Genomic DNA, 18898 nt, shown 5'->3' with positions numbered 1-18898 from the left:
TCGACACGAGCGCGTTGCATCGCACACGTCGATAAGCGAGGGGCGGCCAAGATGGTGTCAAGACGAGACGAGATGCTGGGCTCCTTTGCCTCGACGATGAATGCACTCGTCGATGCAGTCTCCTCGCCGAGCTCACAGTCCGGCTCGAGTTCGAGTGCACAACAGAACGCCGAAAGAGGCATCACTCACACCGGTGATCGACTGGCTCGCAACATCCAATCTGGCCTGACCACAGTCCTCGATAGCAACTCACGGCAGGTACAGCTCGCAGAGCCGACTGTTCGGGACGTAGCCCCGCCCGCTGCTTCGTCTGCCTCGACATCGCGAGCGGCCGATCCCGTGAATGAGGACGAGCTGCCATCGTACACTCGTCGTGCGCCCAAGGTTCGACAGTCAGTCGTTGATACGGAAGAGACACGCAATGCTATCCTGTGCGTTGGACCTCGAACGCTGTCAGATCATCTGACTGATGCGCAAAGTAGGAGCAATCTCAAAGAGCACTCTTTTACGAGCAAGTCCTCACGACTCGAGCTGACAGTGCAGTCTGCTTCTGCCAATCAGTACCCGCTCTTTGTGCAGGATCTCTTGACATCTATCGCCGGTCAAGTCATTGTCAATCTCGAGAAAGACGAGCCCATCTCGGCCGTCAGACTACGTGTCAAGGGCGTGGCCCGTACGCTTGCCTATCGTATCCAAGGCAATGGGCGCCATCCTGTCCTGTCCGAGCTCATCTTCCACGAAGAATCACGCTTGCTATACGAGCAGACGGATCCCAGCCAGAACCTCGCTCGTGGGATCTACAATTTCGACTACAAATTCGATCTGCCAGAGCGACTGGCAGACGGATCTGCCCTCCCACCCAGCTTCTCACTGGCAACCAGTGACCCTGGCGCTCTCGGCAGATCAATGGAAGCCGCATCCGTCAAGTGGTACATGAAGCTCACCCTGGCTCGTCGTGGTCTTTTGCGGCCGAATGAGCGCCTATTTGCGCCCATTGTCTATCTATGTCGTCAACCCCTCCCTGCGCCCAGTCCGCTACGCGAGCTTGCCATCGCACACGGTCAGAAAGCACCTGGCCCGCTCGAAGATCCGCCAGGCTGGCAAGGCAGGAAGAGCAAGCTGTCAGTCTTATTCGTAGCTGACTAGCTGCCAGCGCTAATGCTGATCTTCCGCTTCACAGAACGTGCAAGAAAGGCGTCTTCAAGGCAAAGCAGGCCTGGTTCGAAATTGTCGTGCTCGTTCCAAAGCCATCCGTGTTCGCGCGAGAGTCCGACGGCATCGAGTTCTACCTCAAGATCACCTCTAGCGATCCAGAAGTGACGTCTGATTTCCCCAACAGCGCCATACGCGTCATGCTTGTCCAGCGTACGGCTGTCAGTGCACAGGGCTTACAAGATACCCACGAGGCAAGCCGTCGATCTGCCCGGCGACTGATGCTGATGTGATGCGAACAGACGCTGATTGCGAATGCAAACTTGCACTCTTCTGGCGCAGACAAGGGCGCAAAGTTCGCCACGTCAGATCCAGAGACAACCGGTATATGGTCCAAGAAAGCTACAGGGACGATCAGAATACCCGCACACCTAGTCCCGAGCTTTCAGTCACCTAGCATACACGTCTCCGTCAGTCTGATCTTCATTGGCTGACGACGGCTGATCCGCAGAAGCAGTATGTTGTCATGGTACAAGCCACGGCGCCAGGAACGCCCGCACTCGTCACGATACCCGTCGACATTGTCGCAACCCAGACAAAGAGTCTTGGCATACACGGCAAAGCAGCAGCCAAGCCGCAGGATGCGCCTCAAGTCGATCTTCCCCCAAGCTATTTCTCAGTGGTCGAGGAAAGCAGATAACGAAATCGTTTCTATGAAGGATGTCTGCATTGTTGATGTACTTGCACCTACTTGACACTCTTTCAGCCTTGCGCGTCGTTCGAATCGTACGCGTTAGCTTTGTGCTTGGGCGTGTAAGACCAAGACTCGCTAGCCTTTCCGAGGAACATCTCTGTTATTCTGACCCAGTCTGCAGCAGAGTCGCTCGAAAGCAATGTCTGCGAGATTTATCAGCATTGTCGCGATCGTCCTGCGGAAGCCTCACCTCGAGGTCGTCGCGTCCGCGATAGGCGACAGCTCGATCCGTCATTTTGGGCGGCAAGACTTCCAGCAAGCCGACAGGAATGTAACGGGACTGGAAAGAAAGACTCTCGCAGACAAATCGACGAGTTTTGTTGACACCTTGTGTGTCCGAGCCTGCATTGTAAGCCGCCTGATCAGCCACTGGAATTGCTCGCAAAGTCCGACTGACCCCAATGCTCTAGGCCAAATTCCGTCAATTGACGGATGCCATCGAGACGCTCGCGAGAGCTGATGTCCCAATCGCGACGCTCTCGAAGCTCTGTGAAGATCCAAGGCTTGATGAGAGCGCCTCGAGCGACCATAATGCTGTCGACGCCCGTCTGCTCGAGATTTTCATAGTACGTTCGATGGTCGTACACATCGCCATTGCCCAAGATGGGGATGACAGGCAAATCTTCATCTCGACTGGCTTCACGGAGCGCATCGACGCATCGCTTGATGTAGTCATAATTTGCAAGCTTGCTGTACCTCTGATGTCTCGTTCGACCGTGAATGGTCACTGCGCCTACGCCCCATTCGTTCTGAGCTCGTCTGACGAGCTTGTGTGCAACGAGGTTGTTCTCCTTGATGCCAGTCCTCAACTTGATCGTCACCGGTATATCGCCCAGTACTCTGTTCATTCCGATCAGGCTTTTGCCAAGCTGACCCGCTTTTTCAAGCAGCGCCGAGCCGGCACCGCGGTTGAAGACAAGGTCGATCGGGCAGCCGCAATTGACATCCACAAAGTCGAGAGACGGACAGGTCTTTGCAAGGACTTCTGCGGCAGATACGAGGACATTCGGCTTGTTGCCTGCTATCTGGATGCCGAATTTGCGCTCGGACGGATGACGCCTGACTAATGTCCACTCGGTCGCATTCCCAGTCAAGTAGTCATATGCTAGCCCCATTTCGCCACAATGGATGTCTGAGCCGTACGTGCCGCATAATCGACGGAAGGGTAGATTTCCGACGGTCGTGAGGGGTGCGAGATAGAATTGATCGCGGTAATCAAGACGCTTCTTCTCTGCTGGTCGGCTCGGTACGTCAGGCGTATCAGCATCTGGATGTATCTCGACAACCGATTCTGAGTGTGGTGTCATCGCCGGCGAATCTTGCTGCGTTCCCTTGCCCTTGTGAGGCTTCGGAGCCATACGCATGGCCTGTGTCTCGGCACCGATACTGGTCAGGTAGGCGTCAGATTGCGGAAGCTCCATCTTCCCCTGCTTGATATCTCGCTGAAGCTCGGTCGATACAACATTGCGCTCGCCCTTGCATGCAGTCAGGAGATCTAGCTCCTTCTGCCCGATCACGTCAGGCAGGTCGATGTTCGGGAAAGCCTCTGACAGCGCAGCGCGAATCTTGGCGTCGTCCTGTTTGATCGTGAATCCAAGGCCCTGGAAGCCTTCGCCGTCGCCAGATTGATCTGTGTGCGTACTCAGCCAACGACACTTCAGGCCCGCAATACAGTAGCCGAGTGCTTCATAGCTCGGACAGGATGTGATTGTCGGGCCATGAGACGAGTCGAGCGTGCTGAGGTCCGCTTCCTTTGCGTCAAGATAGCCTTTCAGATCGTGTGAATAGCGACAAGAGTCGCCTTTCTCGCATTTGTGTCCTCGCGAGACAGCGAAGCAAAGCTCGATAGCATCTCCTGTCTTTGCAAAACGACGAGACCGGTTCACGTTTGCAGTATCCCCTTGAGCGATTCGCTCTGCTTTGAGTTGGCGCTTCAGCTCTGCCTTGCTCAAGCGGGGCCGCTTGTGCGGGTTGTTTCGATCGTCTAAGCGAGGAGGAGGATGATCATTTGTAGAGCCACCCCTTGCAAGCGGCGCCACTGTCTCGAGCGCAGAGACTGCATCGACCGAGGGACCAGCTGGGCTTCCATTCTGACCGGGTGTCGCTCTTGTGTCTTTGCTCGTTTGTGCATGCTGAGTCGCATAATTAGTCTTTCGCTCGGCAGCATCGTCGTCATTAGCTCGCTTGCTTTCGAGCGCCTTGAACGCATACGGGTCAACGAGCAAGTATTCTTCCTTGATCGCTGCAGTGCCGGGCCGCAGCTGCCAGTATGGCTGCCTCTCTTCGGCTTGCATCGTTGACGGATCTAGAGATCTTTGTACAGTCGACAATCAGGCCAAGCTCCAAGCTCGAGCGCTCAAGCACGCGACAAGATCGACAAAAGTCGCCACAGGCATTCGCTGCAATGTCCAAGGATTAAATTACATGCTACAGGGCTACTGATGCTATGCTGCGTCTTGGGACTGGTTGCGGAAATCTAGTCTCCACTGGTGGAGTTGTTGTCGTAATCTCGGCTGCGTCAATGCCTTGCGAATCCATCTAAGTAACGCGTTCTCGTCTTCCACAATGAAGAATGAGCTCAAGCCAGAGAGTATGGTCTCGAAATTGGCTTGGGGATGCACGATCCGATCTGTGATACTGCCCGTGAGCCCCTGCCGGTTATCTAGCAAGACAGACCCCACCTCGCAGGGACCAGATGATCGCGACTGATAAGAGCACGAGGACATCGAGACCGTGAAGCGTCATGGCGTCCCAGATGCGTACTTGCGTGCTGAATGCGATCGAGTTGGAAAACAGGGTGATGTACCATTTGGTGGCATACGACGAAGGCGTAACATTTTGTGCGTCCTGTCTGCCTCGTCAGACGCGAATGGGCAGCCAAGGATGAATGGCTTACGCAAATCCTTGCCACTTCTGGCATCCATAACTTCACAAGCTTCTCCTGCAAGTAAAAGCTTTCCGACAAGCCAACGAATCCGGGCGAGTACAGATCGTCGAGACCGTACGAATCGTGCAGCCTGACAAGCTCTGCAAAAGCTCTTTCGGGCTCGAAGTAGCAGAGGAGGGTCGCCGCAATGGGCCCCATGCCTTGACAATAGCTCGTCTCTGGTCGATGTAATGCAAAGCAGTGTAGCACGTGGAACAGCGCTCTTTGCCTGTCATAGATAGCTCTGATCAGCCGAGATCATAGTCTGACAAAAGCTGCGACGGACCCTCTGCCATAACGAGTGTGGAAGAGGAGGTGTCCGGAAATGGTCCGTGGCACATCCAAGTCTATCTGAACATCAAGCTCAGACTCGACATCGATCAGATTCTGCCCGAGCAAGTCAGACTAACGGCATCTGCAAAGCAATGAGCCTCACAAAGAACGTCTTCTGGAGATCTGGTAAGCTTTCGACTTGTCGAGGTCTTCTGCCAGTATCGAGCGAACGCTCGGCGAAGCTGTCGGTGAGATAGCCCCAGACAGCAGCCCGCCATCGATCCGGTATGCCTTTGTACACACGCCTGACAAAGCGTGCATGGTCTTTGCCGTTGACAGCAAATGGCGCCTTCAGCTTCCATCGTATGACATTGCCACCCTCATCCTTTTCGGCAGGCTCGAGCATGGCCAGCCATTTCGTCGCTCGAGCAGCTTCCCTACTTGCAATCTTCTGCGAATCCGACCTCGAGATTGTGGGCATGCCGCCGGGAGCAGAACGCAATCGCGAGCGGGGCGTAGATGCGCCTTGAGACCGGTTCAGATCTGACAAGCCACCCGCCGGAGGTACGGTGGCAAAACCTTCTTTGTCCTGCAGCGATGAGCGCGGGGGCTGATCCTCATGAGAGGACATGACGGGTGAGGAAGGCACAGGACCGTCGGCAGCTCTGACAGACCGTCGAGGCAGCTTGCTACGCAGCGCATTCGAATGCGGCAAGGTTTCGAACGGTTTGGGAGGCAGGCAAGCGACGCGCAAATGTGAGGCAGCTAGACTGTACGCGGGCGAGAAGAAACCGAATCGATCTGCGTTCTGAAGAAACTTGAGTTCCTCTGGCGCGATGCCCGTCGCGTCCGCATCCTTTGGCACTGGAGCTGCGGATGCGTTCCCATTCTCGGCGGCTGACTCGCCTTCTTCCTGTATGAGCTGACGAAGTTGGCCTGTACCGGAGTTGGGAGATGGGCTGCGCGCACTTTGCGGCAGCGAGGATCGGTCGAGCATTGAGCTCGCCAGTCGAGCATTATAGCTGACACCTCTCCGCTCTCTCGTGAGCTCGATGCCAGGATTGAAGCCGTCACCAGGCACGCCAGTCTTCGATAGCAGGGCATAAGTTGCCCTGACATTTTCGGCCTCTGAAGGACTGGACAGCGGGGACGCACGACCGCCATTGGGCGTTGTGCTCCGCTCTCTCAGGTAGAGATGGACGAGACTCGAGCTGTCCGAGTGGGTCGTAGGGCTGTTCAATGGCGTCGAATGTGCTTCAGATTGGCTTGCGGGTGCATACAAGTCGCTTGGCTTTCTCACTCGACTGAGCTGTCCGTGCGCATCGATGGCGCTCTCGACGGTGACGCAGATGGAAGGGATGTCATCCCTCCTGCTCATCTACTGCTCGCCCGGCCTGGACTTCCTGGCCAAAGCCCGACGAGTCGGTGCTCGTTCACGCGTCGTCGTCGTCGTCGTCGCCGCCCAGCCTCGCTGCTGTGCCTGATTGGCTGCAGGGATGGTCAAACCACTCGACTATATCTGTCCGTGCTCTGATACGCCCGGCTGATGAGCCTACGCTGATGCCTGGCCCAGACAGTGACACCCGGTGAGGCCCAGCAGCTCACTCACTTCATCGCTGCACGTGGCCACCAGCCGACCTTACTCAAGTCTCTCTCGTCAGAGTACGCAGTCTGAATTCCCGCTTAATTCTACGCTGACGCAAGACCCCAGGCCAACAGAGCACGACGAGGTTCCCTTCAAGACGGACGACGACTATGCGCTTGCACGAGTATTGCCGGCTGTCTCGAGGCGGACACTTCGCATATTCGCATTCGTCTTTGCAGCTACGAGCGTGACAGAGAATGCTCTGACCATTGCATTGAAGCGCAGATGGCCGACCTTCAAGCCAGCGTCAGCCATGCGTCTGGCGCTCTTTGTCGCGTCATACAGCGCGGTCTATCGCTTGTCGTTGCGCTACTTGCTCGTTGCGCTACCGAAGCTCGTCGCTCGAAGATATCCACGAATGAGAGGAGCGAGTGTGTCCCGAGACTCAGAGAGGCGAACGACGAAGCGCAGTCTCTATTCGCGCGGTATGCTTAGACTGCTTTCCTCGCCATATCTGCCGCCTGCGCTGGCCGGCCTCCTTGCTGGACCAACCATTCTGCTCGACGCGTCAGGACAACGGCGCATCACGGTGGTACTCTACGCTTTGACGAGATCGATTCAGGCTGCCTATGATGGCATGATCCAATCCGAATGGCTTCCTGCGACTCTACGCGAGCGACGATTGCTATGGGGTGGACACATCCTCTTTGCACTCTGCAATGCCCAACTCCTGCATGCCTTTGTCTTCCATCCCGACTGCTTCCCCAAGGCCTACTCTGACTTTATACTCGGTCATAGCAAGGTGTACATTCCGAGCAAACCGGCCTTTTTGCCACCCGCTGCCAGCTGGCCAACGCCTCGAGAGACTGTCAACACGATCGCCAAGATTGCCAGCGACAAGAAACCGTACCCCGCTTTCGATAGTCCCCTGCTGCATCCGGAAGCAGGCAAGAGCATGCTACCGGCTGATGGCCGATTCGATACAGTCAAGCCAATACTGGACATGCTCGCTCACCCCGGCCATACACGTCTGGTCAGTGCGATATTGCATCCTGCCGAGCCTAGTGGATGGGAGACTTTCAAAGGTTTGCCAGTGGGCATCTCTTGTGTAGCTGTAGCTGACACGCGTGCAGCTCACATGTCTGCCGAATTACCGCCCAGCCTACGCTTCATGAGCATCCTCAGCGGTCTGGGCATGCTCTTGCGCTACAAGAAAGTCCTTCGAGAGTGTGTCTCCCTGTGTCCGTCGCAAGACTCGAGCTGACAGGGCGATCAGCCCGGAGAATGCAGTCTACAGCTTTGTCACCTCCACGCTCGGCGGCAGCATCTTCCTGTCAGGCGCGATAGGCTCTGCCTGGGCTTCAATCGATCTCTTTGGCAAGTATCTATCGCCCCGTACTTTACCAAAAGAGCGTTGGTATTTGCAAGGCTTTTTGGCCGGGTCAGTCTCATAGAATCTTTCACTTGGAATCGCTGACGTATGCGCAGATTGTTCGTACTTTTCCAACGCAATCGTGCGACCGATCTCGCAATCTATACTGCCCGATTGTCAATCCAGTCCGCGTGGCAGATTGCAGTCAAACGCAGGCGAGTCAAACCAATTCCAAACGGCGAAGCGATTTACTTTGCCTTGTCGACTGCGCTTCTCATGGCCCTTTTCGAAGTCAAGCCCAAGAGCATCCGCTCCGGTCTGATACAGTCTCTACTGACACAGATCATCGGCCCAAGCAAAGCAGCAAGCAAGCCTCAGCCGGAAGAGACTGAAGAAGGCGAGTCCGATGAGGGCTCCCAGTGAACGACACGATCTGTAATGCATCTCTACGCACATCATCAGACTACCCCTGAGTTGGGCAGTAAGCGAGAGAGTTTGTGCCGCGTAGGCAACCGCGAGGATTTCTTTGGACGTGTCCTTGGAGGATCGCGTCAAAAGTTCAATTCGTGCTGTCTGCAACTCAGTGAACCACCTGCAGCAAAAGGGATAGCTTCAGGGCAGCTCTGAGAAGGAGCAAAAATCTACTTTACCGCAGGATTCACGCGTGGTCCCCCACCGCATTACTGACTGGGCGTTACGAGGCTTAATTGGGCAGATCTGACGGGATGCCATGCTTCTCTCGTACTATGAAAGTAGATACGGGAATCAGTCTAGCACAGTATATATAGCCTAATTAAACAAAGCTGAGTATCAACCACTGCAACGGTGACTCGAACACAAACATGACTTCCTTCGCTAAAGCTGCGTTCGATTCGGCGGCATATCTCGCGTGCAGACCGTATGCCAGGCTTCTTGCGCGTCCGCCGCGATGATCTGAAGCGCACCCGGCAGGAGATACTCAAAGGAGCTCGTAAAGCAGATCCTCGACTATGGCCACTTTACACCCAGTACCAAGAGTGGCAGAACAGCCGTTGATCTTGGCTGCGGTCCTGGCCAGCTCACTGCACAGCTAGCGTCGACTAATGCATTCGAACATGTTTACGGTTTAGACCCCTCGGCAAAGATGCTCTCGCGAGGGATGCAAGCCGACCCGCCAGCACCTCGAATAAGCTACCGTCAAAGCTCAGCGGAGCGACTCGAATGTCTTGCAGATAGCTCAGTAGATCTTTTGACGGCAAGTCAAGCTGCACATTGGTTTGATCACTCAAAGGTCTGGCCTGAGCTTCTGCGGGTGCTCAAACCAGGTGGCCTGGTGGCATACCTCAATTACGGCGAGTGCGAAGTGCCAACGCATCCAGAAGTCAGTCGTATCATCGGAAGGCACTCGCACGTTACACTTGCGCCTCATTGGCAACAGCCCGGCCGCGACATTGCCGAGAATCTGCTTGACGAAATTGCGTTTCCCGGTACACAAGGCTGGGATAAGAGCAGCTTTGAAAGACGCAAATTCGACCGAGGCAATATCACTGCAACATTGAGCGATGTTGCAGCCCCTCCGCCGACTACTCACCATCCCATTGCATTCAAGCTAGACTGGACAATCGATCAATTGACCGGCTATCTCAGGACATGGTCTGCCGCACACAACTATGACGAGGCACACGGAGGCGATGTCGTAGATCAGGTAGCTCGTGAGCTCCAAACCCTGTTGCCTGCATCGCCGGAGACGTTCGAGATCGTATGGCCTGGCATCACCTTATTCGCTCGTAAGGCGAGGTAGATGCATTAGAGTATCTACAGCTGCTCCGAGCTTTGTGCAGCGCCGGTGGCGAGGCAGAGATTCCTCGGCGTGAAGCGGACGTCGAGCACTCGCGTTTGCTTGGTGATAAAGTTGCACACCAGATCAGGCCTGGCAAGAAGGGATCAGCGCCTCAAGTGGCGAGGTGAAGGAACTCACTGCTCAGGTACGGCTGCAGCGGGTCCTTTCGCGCGAGTCAGTGCACTGTTGAGCGTGCCGCCCTCGAGTGCGAGACCGTCCATGTAGCCTTCCGCACGGTTCTCGCTCGAGCCGACGGTGACGTTCCAAATTTTGACGGAACAGTCTGAGCCGCCACTGACTAGCAGCGTCGACTCATTGCTGAAGGAAAGCGAATTAATGCGCGTCGCATGACCGGAAAAGCTCTTGATCTGCTTGCCGGAAGCAATGTCCCAGAGGATAATTTGCATATCTTCTGCAGCGCTCGCTAGCAGCTGACCATCGGGACTGAAGGCGAGGGTAGTGACAGCACCGCGGTGACCGAGGAACACGCGAAGACAGTTCCCTCTTTGTACATCCCAGAGTCGGCAAGTCCGATCGGTAGATCCGGTGGCCAGATATAGCGAATTGGGATGAAATTTGACACAATCAACATCGCTCAGATGACCGACGAACATGCGGACTGCAGCTGTGCGGTCACTAACCCAGAGTCTTGCTGTCCTGTCGCGGCTCGCGCTCGCAAAGTAGACGCCCTTGGGACCCCATTCGACATCCCAGACCGGATCGCGATGTCCTCTGTAGACTGCCACGCACGAATAGGTGTCGAGCGACCACATGCGCACTGTCGAGTCTTGACTGCTTGACAGCATGTATCGAGGAGGGCCGGCCGGTCCGGCGAGGGGATCGAACGAGATGGCGTAGACCGGCCCACTATGACCAATGAGCTTTCGAGTCGTCACATCTGTTTTCTCACGCATTCGCTTAATCTTCTCTACGTCGCCCACCTTTTCAGGATCAAAGTCATCTCGTTGCCTTCTCAAGGGCTGTCCCTTGAGGTTCCATAGACGGATGTGGCTATCCGCAAAGCCAGCGGCGAGCAGTGTAGAGTCCTCTGAGATCTGGGTGGTGATCAAGCTCGCTGCCGTGTCGTGAAGCGTAAAGAGGCAGACGCTTGGTTTTGAGAGGTCTGCAGAGCCTGTCTTTGTGACTGTGCTAGTTTCGAATGCGTTTGGTCCGAGCTTGATCCGCTTGCGGGCTTCTCTGACCTTTTCGACTTCGCGGCGAACGTCGATGAGACGGAAGGAAGCTGGGTAAGGCGGCATATCACTCGCTGCAGGCGATTCCACGCCGTTGATGACGACAGATACCGGAGGATCGGCGTCGGTCTGAGCGGGCTTATCGGCCGAAGTTGACGCACTGAGCGCGGTAGAAGTGATGCCTTCCATCGTGACGCCATCCTCCTGCTTGACGATTCGCCTGACTTCTCGCTCTAGCTTTGGGTCGCTTGGCGCAGCGCCCAGCTTGAGATCATGCTGATTTTGACTCTGTAACCTTACTTCTGACTCTAGTCCGCTGGCGAGGTCCGCTTTTGAGGCTGCATTGTTGGGGACAATGCGAAGTTTGATGCGTTCGTTGACGATGCTGAGCACTTTATCTCTGCCTTGATCTTGCAGATTCGTACTGGACGAAGCAGAAGCGGCTGTGGTACTGCCATCTGTTGCTGCGCCTCTTCCAGTAGCACTTATCCTGTTGCCCTGCATCCAGCCGAGCAACAGCGACCAAGCTCTTTGGGTGACGGTGACGAGGTAGCGATCTGTCCGCCATCGCATCGCTTCTTCAGACTCTGAGATGCTGGCAGCCGACTTGAGCGACGCAAGCATCCGCATGAGTGCTGCATGCGTCTCGCTGAACTCTGGCAGGAACCTGCTCAACACTCAGCGGCCAGGTCGGCCTTGCAGGCAAAGCTGACGCACTTGTTCAGCAGCGAGTCTGCTGCTTCCCTGAGGCCTCCACTGACGAGGTCGATGTAGGCATGGACAAAGATGGGTAGCAGAAAGGGTAACAGCTCAGGTCGGTGAAAATCGAGCGAGCCGTAGATGAAGTCTCTCAGGGCGGTCACTCCTTCCTCCCAGACGGCCGGGCTGACGTTCTTGCGCCATTCGTCGACTCCCTGACCACGTTTTCCTTCCGCATTGCGCTTGGCAAACTCGTCCAAGTCTGTTGCACGGCCTCCTGCTGCTTCCGCTCGCAATGCTTGCTCTGCTTTGTAGTAACCTCGTCGGTAGAGGTACTCGAGCACGATCTTGTTCGAGTCATCAGCCGGAGGAGCTCCTCCCGGCCGTGCCGCTGACATCTCGTCAGCACTGCGCTCGGTCGACTAGCAGGATTGAGAGCTCTTTGGCGGGCCCCAGCTCAGACAAAGCTCGAGCTGGCTCTCTCTCGCGAATCGATCGCGTTTGCCAATCAGCGCCAACGCGAGCGACGCCGGGTCAGGAGCATCGGCAGCGACGATGGATCTGGCAGCCTTTGAGCTGTCGTGCCGCCAGTTCTTCTACGATGGCAACGAGTCAGCTCGAGAGAAGATGGACAAAGCAGTCCGACAAGCCGAGCCACACCAGCGCATGATCTTTACCCGCCTGATGGCCTCAGTCAGGGCAGAGTTCCACAAAGATCGGGAAGCAGACCGTCGGAGAGAGTATCACAGACTGCTGCCGACCTACGAACTCGAGAGTGTGGTCAGACATGCCGTCGCACTCCCGCCGCGACCGATGGCTCAACCGTCAGGTCAGACGACCGTCAAGCCATCAGAGCTTCATCAACCCTCGCTCTTCCAGTCCACGAGCGCAACGGAAGTCCAGGCTATGCGCAGTAGCCGAGCAAAGACAGTCAGAAGAGGAGAACTCACTGCATTCCTCAAAGACTACGCGAGCAAAGTCATGATCGGACCGCAACCGTTCCTGCGCTCGCTCTTTGCTGTCCTCGCACTTCAGACGACAGACAGCTATGGTCAGCGCTGTCTCCAGTGGGACATTGACGACGCTGTCTTCATCGAGGCAAGCGGAGCTGCTTTTGCTCGTGACGCCCTCCGCCTGCTTGTCTCGGTCAGTGCTTTACGATTGTGATTTGGTCACACGCTGATAGGTGATGGCAGGTTATTGGCTTTCGCATGCAATCGCCAAGCTTGCATGGCTTTCCGGGTGTGCCTGTGACTGAGAACAATGCGACCCAATCGACCGCGTTGCTCAGTCATGCCTCTATCGACGGCGTACCAACAGTGACCACGCCCGGATCAAATCCTTTTACTGATCCATCACCGCATGGTCAACAAAGACGCCAGGAGGATATGCCACTGCTGATTCGCACCTTTGTCCTGCCGCCCTACTACGAGAACACAGAGCTGGTCGCGCTGCTAAAGCTGTTTCCGACTTTCATCAGCGAACCGGGCTGGAAGCTCGCGCATTCGATGGCCGACTCAAAGCACCGCAAAACGGACGCGGATCTTGAATCTGCCAGTGTCCACTCGTCCAAGAAGGACTTCTCGTACGATACGCTCGGGCATGGCCTGATCAGCTCTAGTCAGCACGAAAGACTGTCGGGCTTCAAAGGCAGCCTGCTCGCCCGCTTCTGGCTCTGGCTCATCTCGCTCTGTTTCTGATCACGCTATACCAAGGCTCTCGGCCGTCAGCAGACTGTTGTTGTTCCCAAATCCGCAGGCAATGCACGAACGCATCGATTTCCAGAGTGCAGACGGATACAGAAGGAAGGCTAGCAGAACATACAGACCGGCTGATACTCACCTGCGCCTGAGGGCCAGGACGGCAATCTCGAGCTCCAGGCGAGCGAGTCCACCCTCTTCGATCTTCTCGCGCAGCGTGTCGTACAGCAGCTGAAGGGTCCATTCGACGCTGTTCCGAGACATGCCCGTTCGTCTGAGCGTCTGACGGAAGTGCCGATCATAGAGACTGTAGCGTGCATTAATACGACGTCAACGGCAAGACTTCTAAGACAGTACCGTTTGACAAACGACAGCGCGTGTTCAGCATAGACGCTCGAGTCCAGTGCGCCAGAGCGTACAGCGGCACAGGCAGGGTGCAGCAGATACAGGCAATCGGTCTGATACTTTTTACTCGGCTCGCTTGCAACAGCTTCGAGACTGTCAGCGTGAGATTCGTGAGTAAGACAAGAGGCTTCGAGTTGCCACAGATTTGAGACAGCTTTGAGAGCTGCGATCGTCTGACGGGGCGAGCGAGGGTAGATTGGTACTGCGAGGAGATTGCGTGCGGTGTCTGGCTTGATCTGACCAGTACTGACCAAGCGCTGTACGCAAGGTGTGAGCGTGCTTGTCAGTGCGCGCCAGATGTCGACTTGTGGTTCTGTGCAAACGGCGGTAGTCGCCGGCGGAGGGCTCGAGCCAGAACGGCGACGACCGCCTGAATTCAATGAGGGCACCATCAAGCTGTCTTCGTGTGTGTGTGGCTCAGTGCATCGTCGAACGTCCCCAGGGCGCGCTACACTGGCGGGAGGCAGATCGGACCGCTGCACAAAGCACACGAAAAGCATACCGTCCTTGATGAATTCGGTTGCGCGCAGTTCTAAGAAGCCAGTGAGCTCATTGAATGCCCGAGTGGCTGGCTGTGAGCAGTAGTGATTCGTATGACTCCATTCGAGATCCAAAATCGAGAGACCGACGTGGACTGAAGATTCGGGTACGACGGTTGTGCCCCATTCCGATGTGACGAAGCTCTGAAAGATACGGCCTGTCAGGTTAGGCACTTGTGAGTGGAGCCATGCAGGCGAGAGGTAGGAGTCATTGGCGCTGCAGACGCGCTGAGCAGTACTTATGAGAGCCTCTCTCGAGCAGTCAGCATGCACGACCGAGTAGCTTGGCTGGTCGTTCTTGTCGAGTGCCTTGTTGATCTTTTGAACGACAAAGCTTGCGAGACCCCATGAGCTGCAGGTATCATGAAAATGCTCAGATTCCAGATTCGAGCTATAAAGAACTCGTACCTTGTCCTTGCAGAGCCATATTCCACAATCTGGTAGTGCGGTTTGCGAACGATACAATCTTCGGCTTGGGCGATGACAGGCAGAGTGAGGACATTATCGATCATCTCGCAGACCTTGTCAGTAGTGGCAGTGGCAAAGTAGCTGCCAGCTTCGACGAAATGGCCAACCTGATCGGCATCGCCAACGATGTTGCCACGACCGGCGAATGAATGCATCGTGAAAGGCGATTCGGAAAGTGTGAGCATAGAGCCTCCTTTGGAGTGCTGCTCGACACCCTGTGAAGATCTGTCGGGCGAGCTGTATACACTCTCTGCGTCCTCGAGCGGTGGCAAACCGTAGCTGCTGATCGCTCCGCCCCCCATCGTTGCGTTCATCTTCGTAGCTTGGGCCAGTGATAGGTTACAAGGCATAGCGGCGCGAGCGGTGTCCGAAAGTGTGCCACCTGATCCCGCGAGGGAGTGGTTGAGGAAGGTCTGAAGCGAGTGAAAGGCCATGTCATGCGGGCGTGCATTGTAATCTGAACGCAGACCAGAGCTGTCCTGGCGTCGGTGCATCCATGCTGTCTCAGATTGCATGCGCTGATGCTGTAACTTGGCCTGTGCAGCTGCTTCGAATGAGTTCTGCACGACTGGCCGCGATCTACCCCAGAGTGCAGTGAGACTCGTGGCTACATCGTCGGTCGCTTGGGCATTGGGCAGCCGGCAGGACATGTACAGCGTTGGTTTCTTCTGCAGGGCAGTACAAAGTGATTGCTGCTCTGGATCTGTTTCACTCATGTCGAGACGTGGAAACGGATACTCAGCCTCGATAGCGTCGCCAATGTCCATACCGCGATCATGTCTGACAGGCTTCTTCAGGCTCGAGTCAAAGGTACTTGTCGGACTTTCGTCATGCTTGAACCTGCGCTCGGGCGAAAACAGGATTGAGCAAGGTGAGTCCTCGAGGCCGTCTAGTGGCGAGCCCAGCGAATTGACGATGGAGGTTGAATGATCTCTTTTGGGCGAAATCGTCGGTGAGACATCGTTGTATGCTTTCGAGAATGTAATGCTGGGCTGGTGTGACTCGTAGTGCGTGTGTGTAACCGACTGCGCCGATTTCGGTGCCGCTCTCGACGATGCAGGCGGGACAACATAAGATGGAACGAGTGCGTCTGAGCAACGTTTGGCGTCCTCTGAGGCTGCTCTGAGTCGATTGCTTAGGCTGAGTGGCAAAGCGAGGATGAAGTCGTTGATCTTGCTCAACGAACCTCCCCCCGCCAATGTGACAGCAGAGCTAGGCGTACCGTCAGCCTGAGCTGACGCCGTGCCCGGATCCGATCGGGCCTGAAGACGACGCGAGAGCAGTGAAGAGGTGAGCTTGAAAGCAGACATGCTCGGAGATCGCTTGAGCGATGCGAGACGAGTCTGATCATCCATCTTTGGTAGGGAGCAGCTATTGGGTCCGATTGATCAGATGAGACGATGATGAATCGCGCAATGGTCGCGGTATGTCTATTCGAACGTCTCTGCTTCTCACGGTGAGGCTGAGTGTCCGACCCAATCCGAGCGAGTCGATGGCTGCGACCACGATGGGGCTCAGATCATCATGAGCAGTCTAATTTCAGCCAGTCCTCGTTCGAGCAGCTCTTGCCTTCGACGCGCGATCGTTGCTCGCGCTCGAGATAGGCTTCCTGAAGCCACGATTTCACAGATTCCCGTATGTTAGGGGCCCCGATGGTCAGAGAATGGAATTAAGTGCTTGCAGACCGCCGAGCCGGTAGATCGGCCACCGAGAGCGCATACGAAGCAGATCTAGCCGCGTGGCCCCTCGGCAGTTTGCATCTCGGGAAGCGGACGAAGACTATGCGCTCAGAGCGTTGCGCTCTGGGATGCATGGAGGATGTAATGAAATTGAGCTTGACGCTCGCGTGTGGCTCGGGCAGTCTGTCTGCGACCAAACGCGTAAAGCATGACGTACGCGCGACGCTGTACCGCCACAGGCCACAGGTCTCGCGCAAAGGGAGTCTGTCGATCCCAGCGCAATGCCGATGTTTCTCTACAAGGAATTGGGCTTTCAAGCCTTTGCCAGTACAGATGACAAGCGAAACCTATGTCTCCTGCTATTCTCGCGCTTCGTCCGCATGTTCGCATTTGGCTCGATCGCACCCATCTTGGTTCTTCATCTGCGGCTGCTCGGCTTCCCAGACAAGCTCGTCGGACAATTCCTCTCGTTGACGCTGCTCGGTGATGTGCTCGTCAGTCTGACCGTCACCTGGACTGCCGACAAGCTGGGACGACGGAAATTATTAGCAGCAGGCTCCTTGCTATTCGGCATGTCTGGCGTCGTCTTCGCGCTCTCAACGGACTTTGTTCCGCTGCTGATCGCTGCTGTTCTGGGCGTCATCAGCGTGAGCGGCAACGAAGTCGGGCCATTCGCAGCTCTCGAGACATCCATTCTATCGCAAATCCTCAAACCAGGCGAGCGTGTCTATCTCAATACCTGGTACCAGGCAGTCGGACAGCTCGCAACAGCTGCGGGCAGTCTCACGTCCGGCTTTGTGATCACTCGTCTGGTTGATGATCATCATTGGCAGCTAGTGAAGGCCTATCAAGCTGTATTTGCGTTCAGCGCCATACTGGCAGTGGTCAAAATTGTTGCTTCCCTTGCCATGAGTGTGGCAGCCGAGCTAGAGGACACCAAGGCCAGCGCCGATACTCTCGTAGCGCCAGCGACCGCGCCATCAGCGAGTGACGAGCGCACACCACTTATCGCGCAAGAGAGCGCGAGAAGCTCGGTAGAGAACATTGCATCCTCTGTCGAAGCAGCAACTATTGTACCAGCCAGATCACCCTTGGGTCTCATTGCGACTATCGGACCTCTCTTTGCGCTCGGTGAGCCTGTAGGAAAACTCGGTATGCTCCAGCCTGATATGCGACGCAGATTCTTTCGCATCCAGTCTGATTCCGACCTCATTCGTAAGCTACTGGCTTCGGTTGACCTTCAATGCACCCCTAGCGACAATATCCAGCGTCATCTCTGCTGGCTTCATTCTTGCGTTCACCTCTTCTTTCGCTGCCGGCTTTATCAGTCGCAAGATCGGACTCGTCAACACGATGGTCTGGACGCACTTGCCTGCGCAGTTCATGACCATCTGTGTCGCTTTCACCACGCAGCTCCAGCTAGCGATCGTACTCTTGCTCGCTCGTATGACGCTTGCCACGATGGATGCTGCGCCCAAGCTCGCATTCTTGGCAGCCGCTATTCCTAAAGAGTCTCGCACACGCGTCATGGGTACGGTCAATGTTATGAAAACGCTCGCTTCTGCCATCGGGCCCAGTCTAAGTGGTTATCTGGCATCGCAAGGCCGTCTGAACCACAGCTTTGTCATCTGCGGCAGCATCAAGATCATCTACGATTTACTGCTACTCTATTGGGCTCGACAACTCGATCTGGTGCACTGAGTGTTCGTGCAATACTGTATTCATGCAGTACCAGCAAGTACATTGAGACTAGCACAGATGCGTGTAAGCGTCGAAGCAGCCACGTGCACAGCGTCGTCTCGCTCCCAACGACGAATCTGGGGTATGTCGCGGACTTCCAACGATTGTCTGGTTCAAGCCAACCCAGTCCGAGGTCGGCCGCCTTCGCCAATGACGCGGATAGCAGCACGGCAAGGTGTGCTGGTATTGCTGCAGCTTGGGTCTCGGCAAGAACATGGACAGCAATCTGGCGGAGTACGACGCTCATCTTCTCGCGCTCGCCGTTCTGGCGCAAGACGGCTTTCTTGACGGCGTAGAGGAGGTGTACATCGTCACAGACTCGAGTGCAGCACTGCATCAGGCGAGACAGGCACCTCACATCGAACTGCCAGCCAGGCACCAGAACGTTCGCGTCATCCTGCGCGACATACCCGGACACTTTGGCGCACTGGGCAACGAGCTTGCGGATCGTTTCGCACAACGCGGCAGAATCGGCAGACTCATCATCGACGAGCTATCACACTTGCTTGTCACTTTCGCTCGCACTCGGTATCTGCGCAATCTTATGAATGCACCCTTTGATGCATCTACGGGGATGATCTCAACATGATCATG

General features: G+C 55.8%; 9 protein-coding genes across 9 annotated transcripts; 5 read left to right on the top strand and 4 right to left on the bottom strand.

Annotated features, from left to right (window-relative positions):
• Positions 1–51: 51 nt before the first annotated feature.
• On the top strand, positions 52–1852 carry L969DRAFT_94415 (uncharacterized protein; the record flags this gene model as incomplete). Its single annotated transcript, XM_014712468.1, has 5 exons — positions 52–431; positions 483–1121; positions 1181–1406; positions 1455–1622; positions 1670–1852. The coding sequence occupies 5 exons, from the start codon at positions 52–54 to the stop codon at positions 1850–1852; spliced, it is 1596 nt and encodes a 531-aa protein (XP_014567954.1).
• On the bottom strand, positions 1740–4259 carry L969DRAFT_87290 (uncharacterized protein). Its single transcript, XM_014712467.1, has 3 exons — positions 2304–4259; positions 2097–2248; positions 1740–2049 (listed from the first exon to the last, which is right to left on the bottom strand). Exons 1-3 carry the CDS (start codon positions 4198–4200, stop codon positions 1915–1917), a joined length of 2184 nt encoding a protein of 727 aa, XP_014567953.1. The 5' UTR covers positions 4201–4259; the 3' UTR covers positions 1740–1914.
• A 29-nt stretch (positions 4260–4288) lies between these two features.
• Positions 4289–6523, bottom strand: L969DRAFT_74411 (uncharacterized protein). Its single transcript, XM_014712466.1, has 5 exons — positions 5269–6523; positions 5119–5219; positions 4803–5061; positions 4588–4753; positions 4289–4535 (listed from the first exon to the last, which is right to left on the bottom strand). Exons 1-5 carry the CDS (start codon positions 6481–6483, stop codon positions 4351–4353), a joined length of 1926 nt encoding a protein of 641 aa, XP_014567952.1. The 5' UTR covers positions 6484–6523; the 3' UTR covers positions 4289–4350.
• A 78-nt stretch (positions 6524–6601) lies between these two features.
• L969DRAFT_49223 (uncharacterized protein) lies at positions 6602–8485 on the top strand (the record flags this gene model as incomplete). The annotated part of the gene is made up of 6 exons (XM_014712465.1): positions 6602–6626; positions 6683–6767; positions 6817–7775; positions 7824–7917; positions 7967–8131; positions 8179–8485. 6 exons carry the CDS (start codon positions 6602–6604, stop codon positions 8483–8485), a joined length of 1635 nt encoding a protein of 544 aa, XP_014567951.1.
• A 419-nt stretch (positions 8486–8904) lies between these two features.
• L969DRAFT_74407 (uncharacterized protein) lies at positions 8905–9842 on the top strand (the record flags this gene model as incomplete). Its single annotated transcript, XM_014712464.1, has 2 exons — positions 8905–8960; positions 9014–9842. 2 exons carry the CDS (start codon positions 8905–8907, stop codon positions 9840–9842), a joined length of 885 nt encoding a protein of 294 aa, XP_014567950.1.
• Positions 9843–10015: 173 nt separating this feature from the next.
• Positions 10016–12171, bottom strand: L969DRAFT_17262 (uncharacterized protein; the record flags this gene model as incomplete). Its single annotated transcript, XM_014712245.1, has 2 exons — positions 10016–11741; positions 11792–12171. 2 exons carry the CDS (start codon positions 12169–12171, stop codon positions 10016–10018), a joined length of 2106 nt encoding a protein of 701 aa, XP_014567731.1.
• A 157-nt stretch (positions 12172–12328) lies between these two features.
• Positions 12329–13473, top strand: L969DRAFT_17261 (uncharacterized protein; the record flags this gene model as incomplete). Its single annotated transcript, XM_014712244.1, has 2 exons — positions 12329–12919; positions 12970–13473. The coding sequence occupies 2 exons, from the start codon at positions 12329–12331 to the stop codon at positions 13471–13473; spliced, it is 1095 nt and encodes a 364-aa protein (XP_014567730.1).
• Positions 13474–13542: 69 nt separating this feature from the next.
• L969DRAFT_440665 (uncharacterized protein) lies at positions 13543–16542 on the bottom strand. The gene is made up of 3 exons (XM_014712463.1): positions 14826–16542; positions 13831–14769; positions 13543–13780 (listed from the first exon to the last, which is right to left on the bottom strand). The coding sequence occupies exons 1-3, from the start codon at positions 16238–16240 to the stop codon at positions 13612–13614; spliced, it is 2523 nt and encodes an 840-aa protein (XP_014567949.1). The 5' UTR covers positions 16241–16542; the 3' UTR covers positions 13543–13611.
• L969DRAFT_94407 (uncharacterized protein) lies at positions 16538–18893 on the top strand (the record flags this gene model as incomplete). Its single annotated transcript, XM_014712462.1, has 5 exons — positions 16538–16540; positions 16804–17695; positions 17745–18256; positions 18342–18386; positions 18468–18893. The coding sequence occupies 5 exons, from the start codon at positions 16538–16540 to the stop codon at positions 18891–18893; spliced, it is 1878 nt and encodes a 625-aa protein (XP_014567948.1).
• Between the last annotated feature and the right edge of the window lie 5 nt (positions 18894–18898).

The sequence above is a fragment of the Mixia osmundae genome (genome assembly GCF_000708205.1).
Source record: "Mixia osmundae IAM 14324 unplaced genomic scaffold scaffold_5, whole genome shotgun sequence".
NCBI lineage: Eukaryota > Fungi > Basidiomycota > Mixiomycetes > Mixiales > Mixiaceae > Mixia > Mixia osmundae.
The sequence above is the reverse complement of the archived record's forward strand: the minus strand, read 5'-3'. Positions and strand labels throughout refer to the sequence as shown.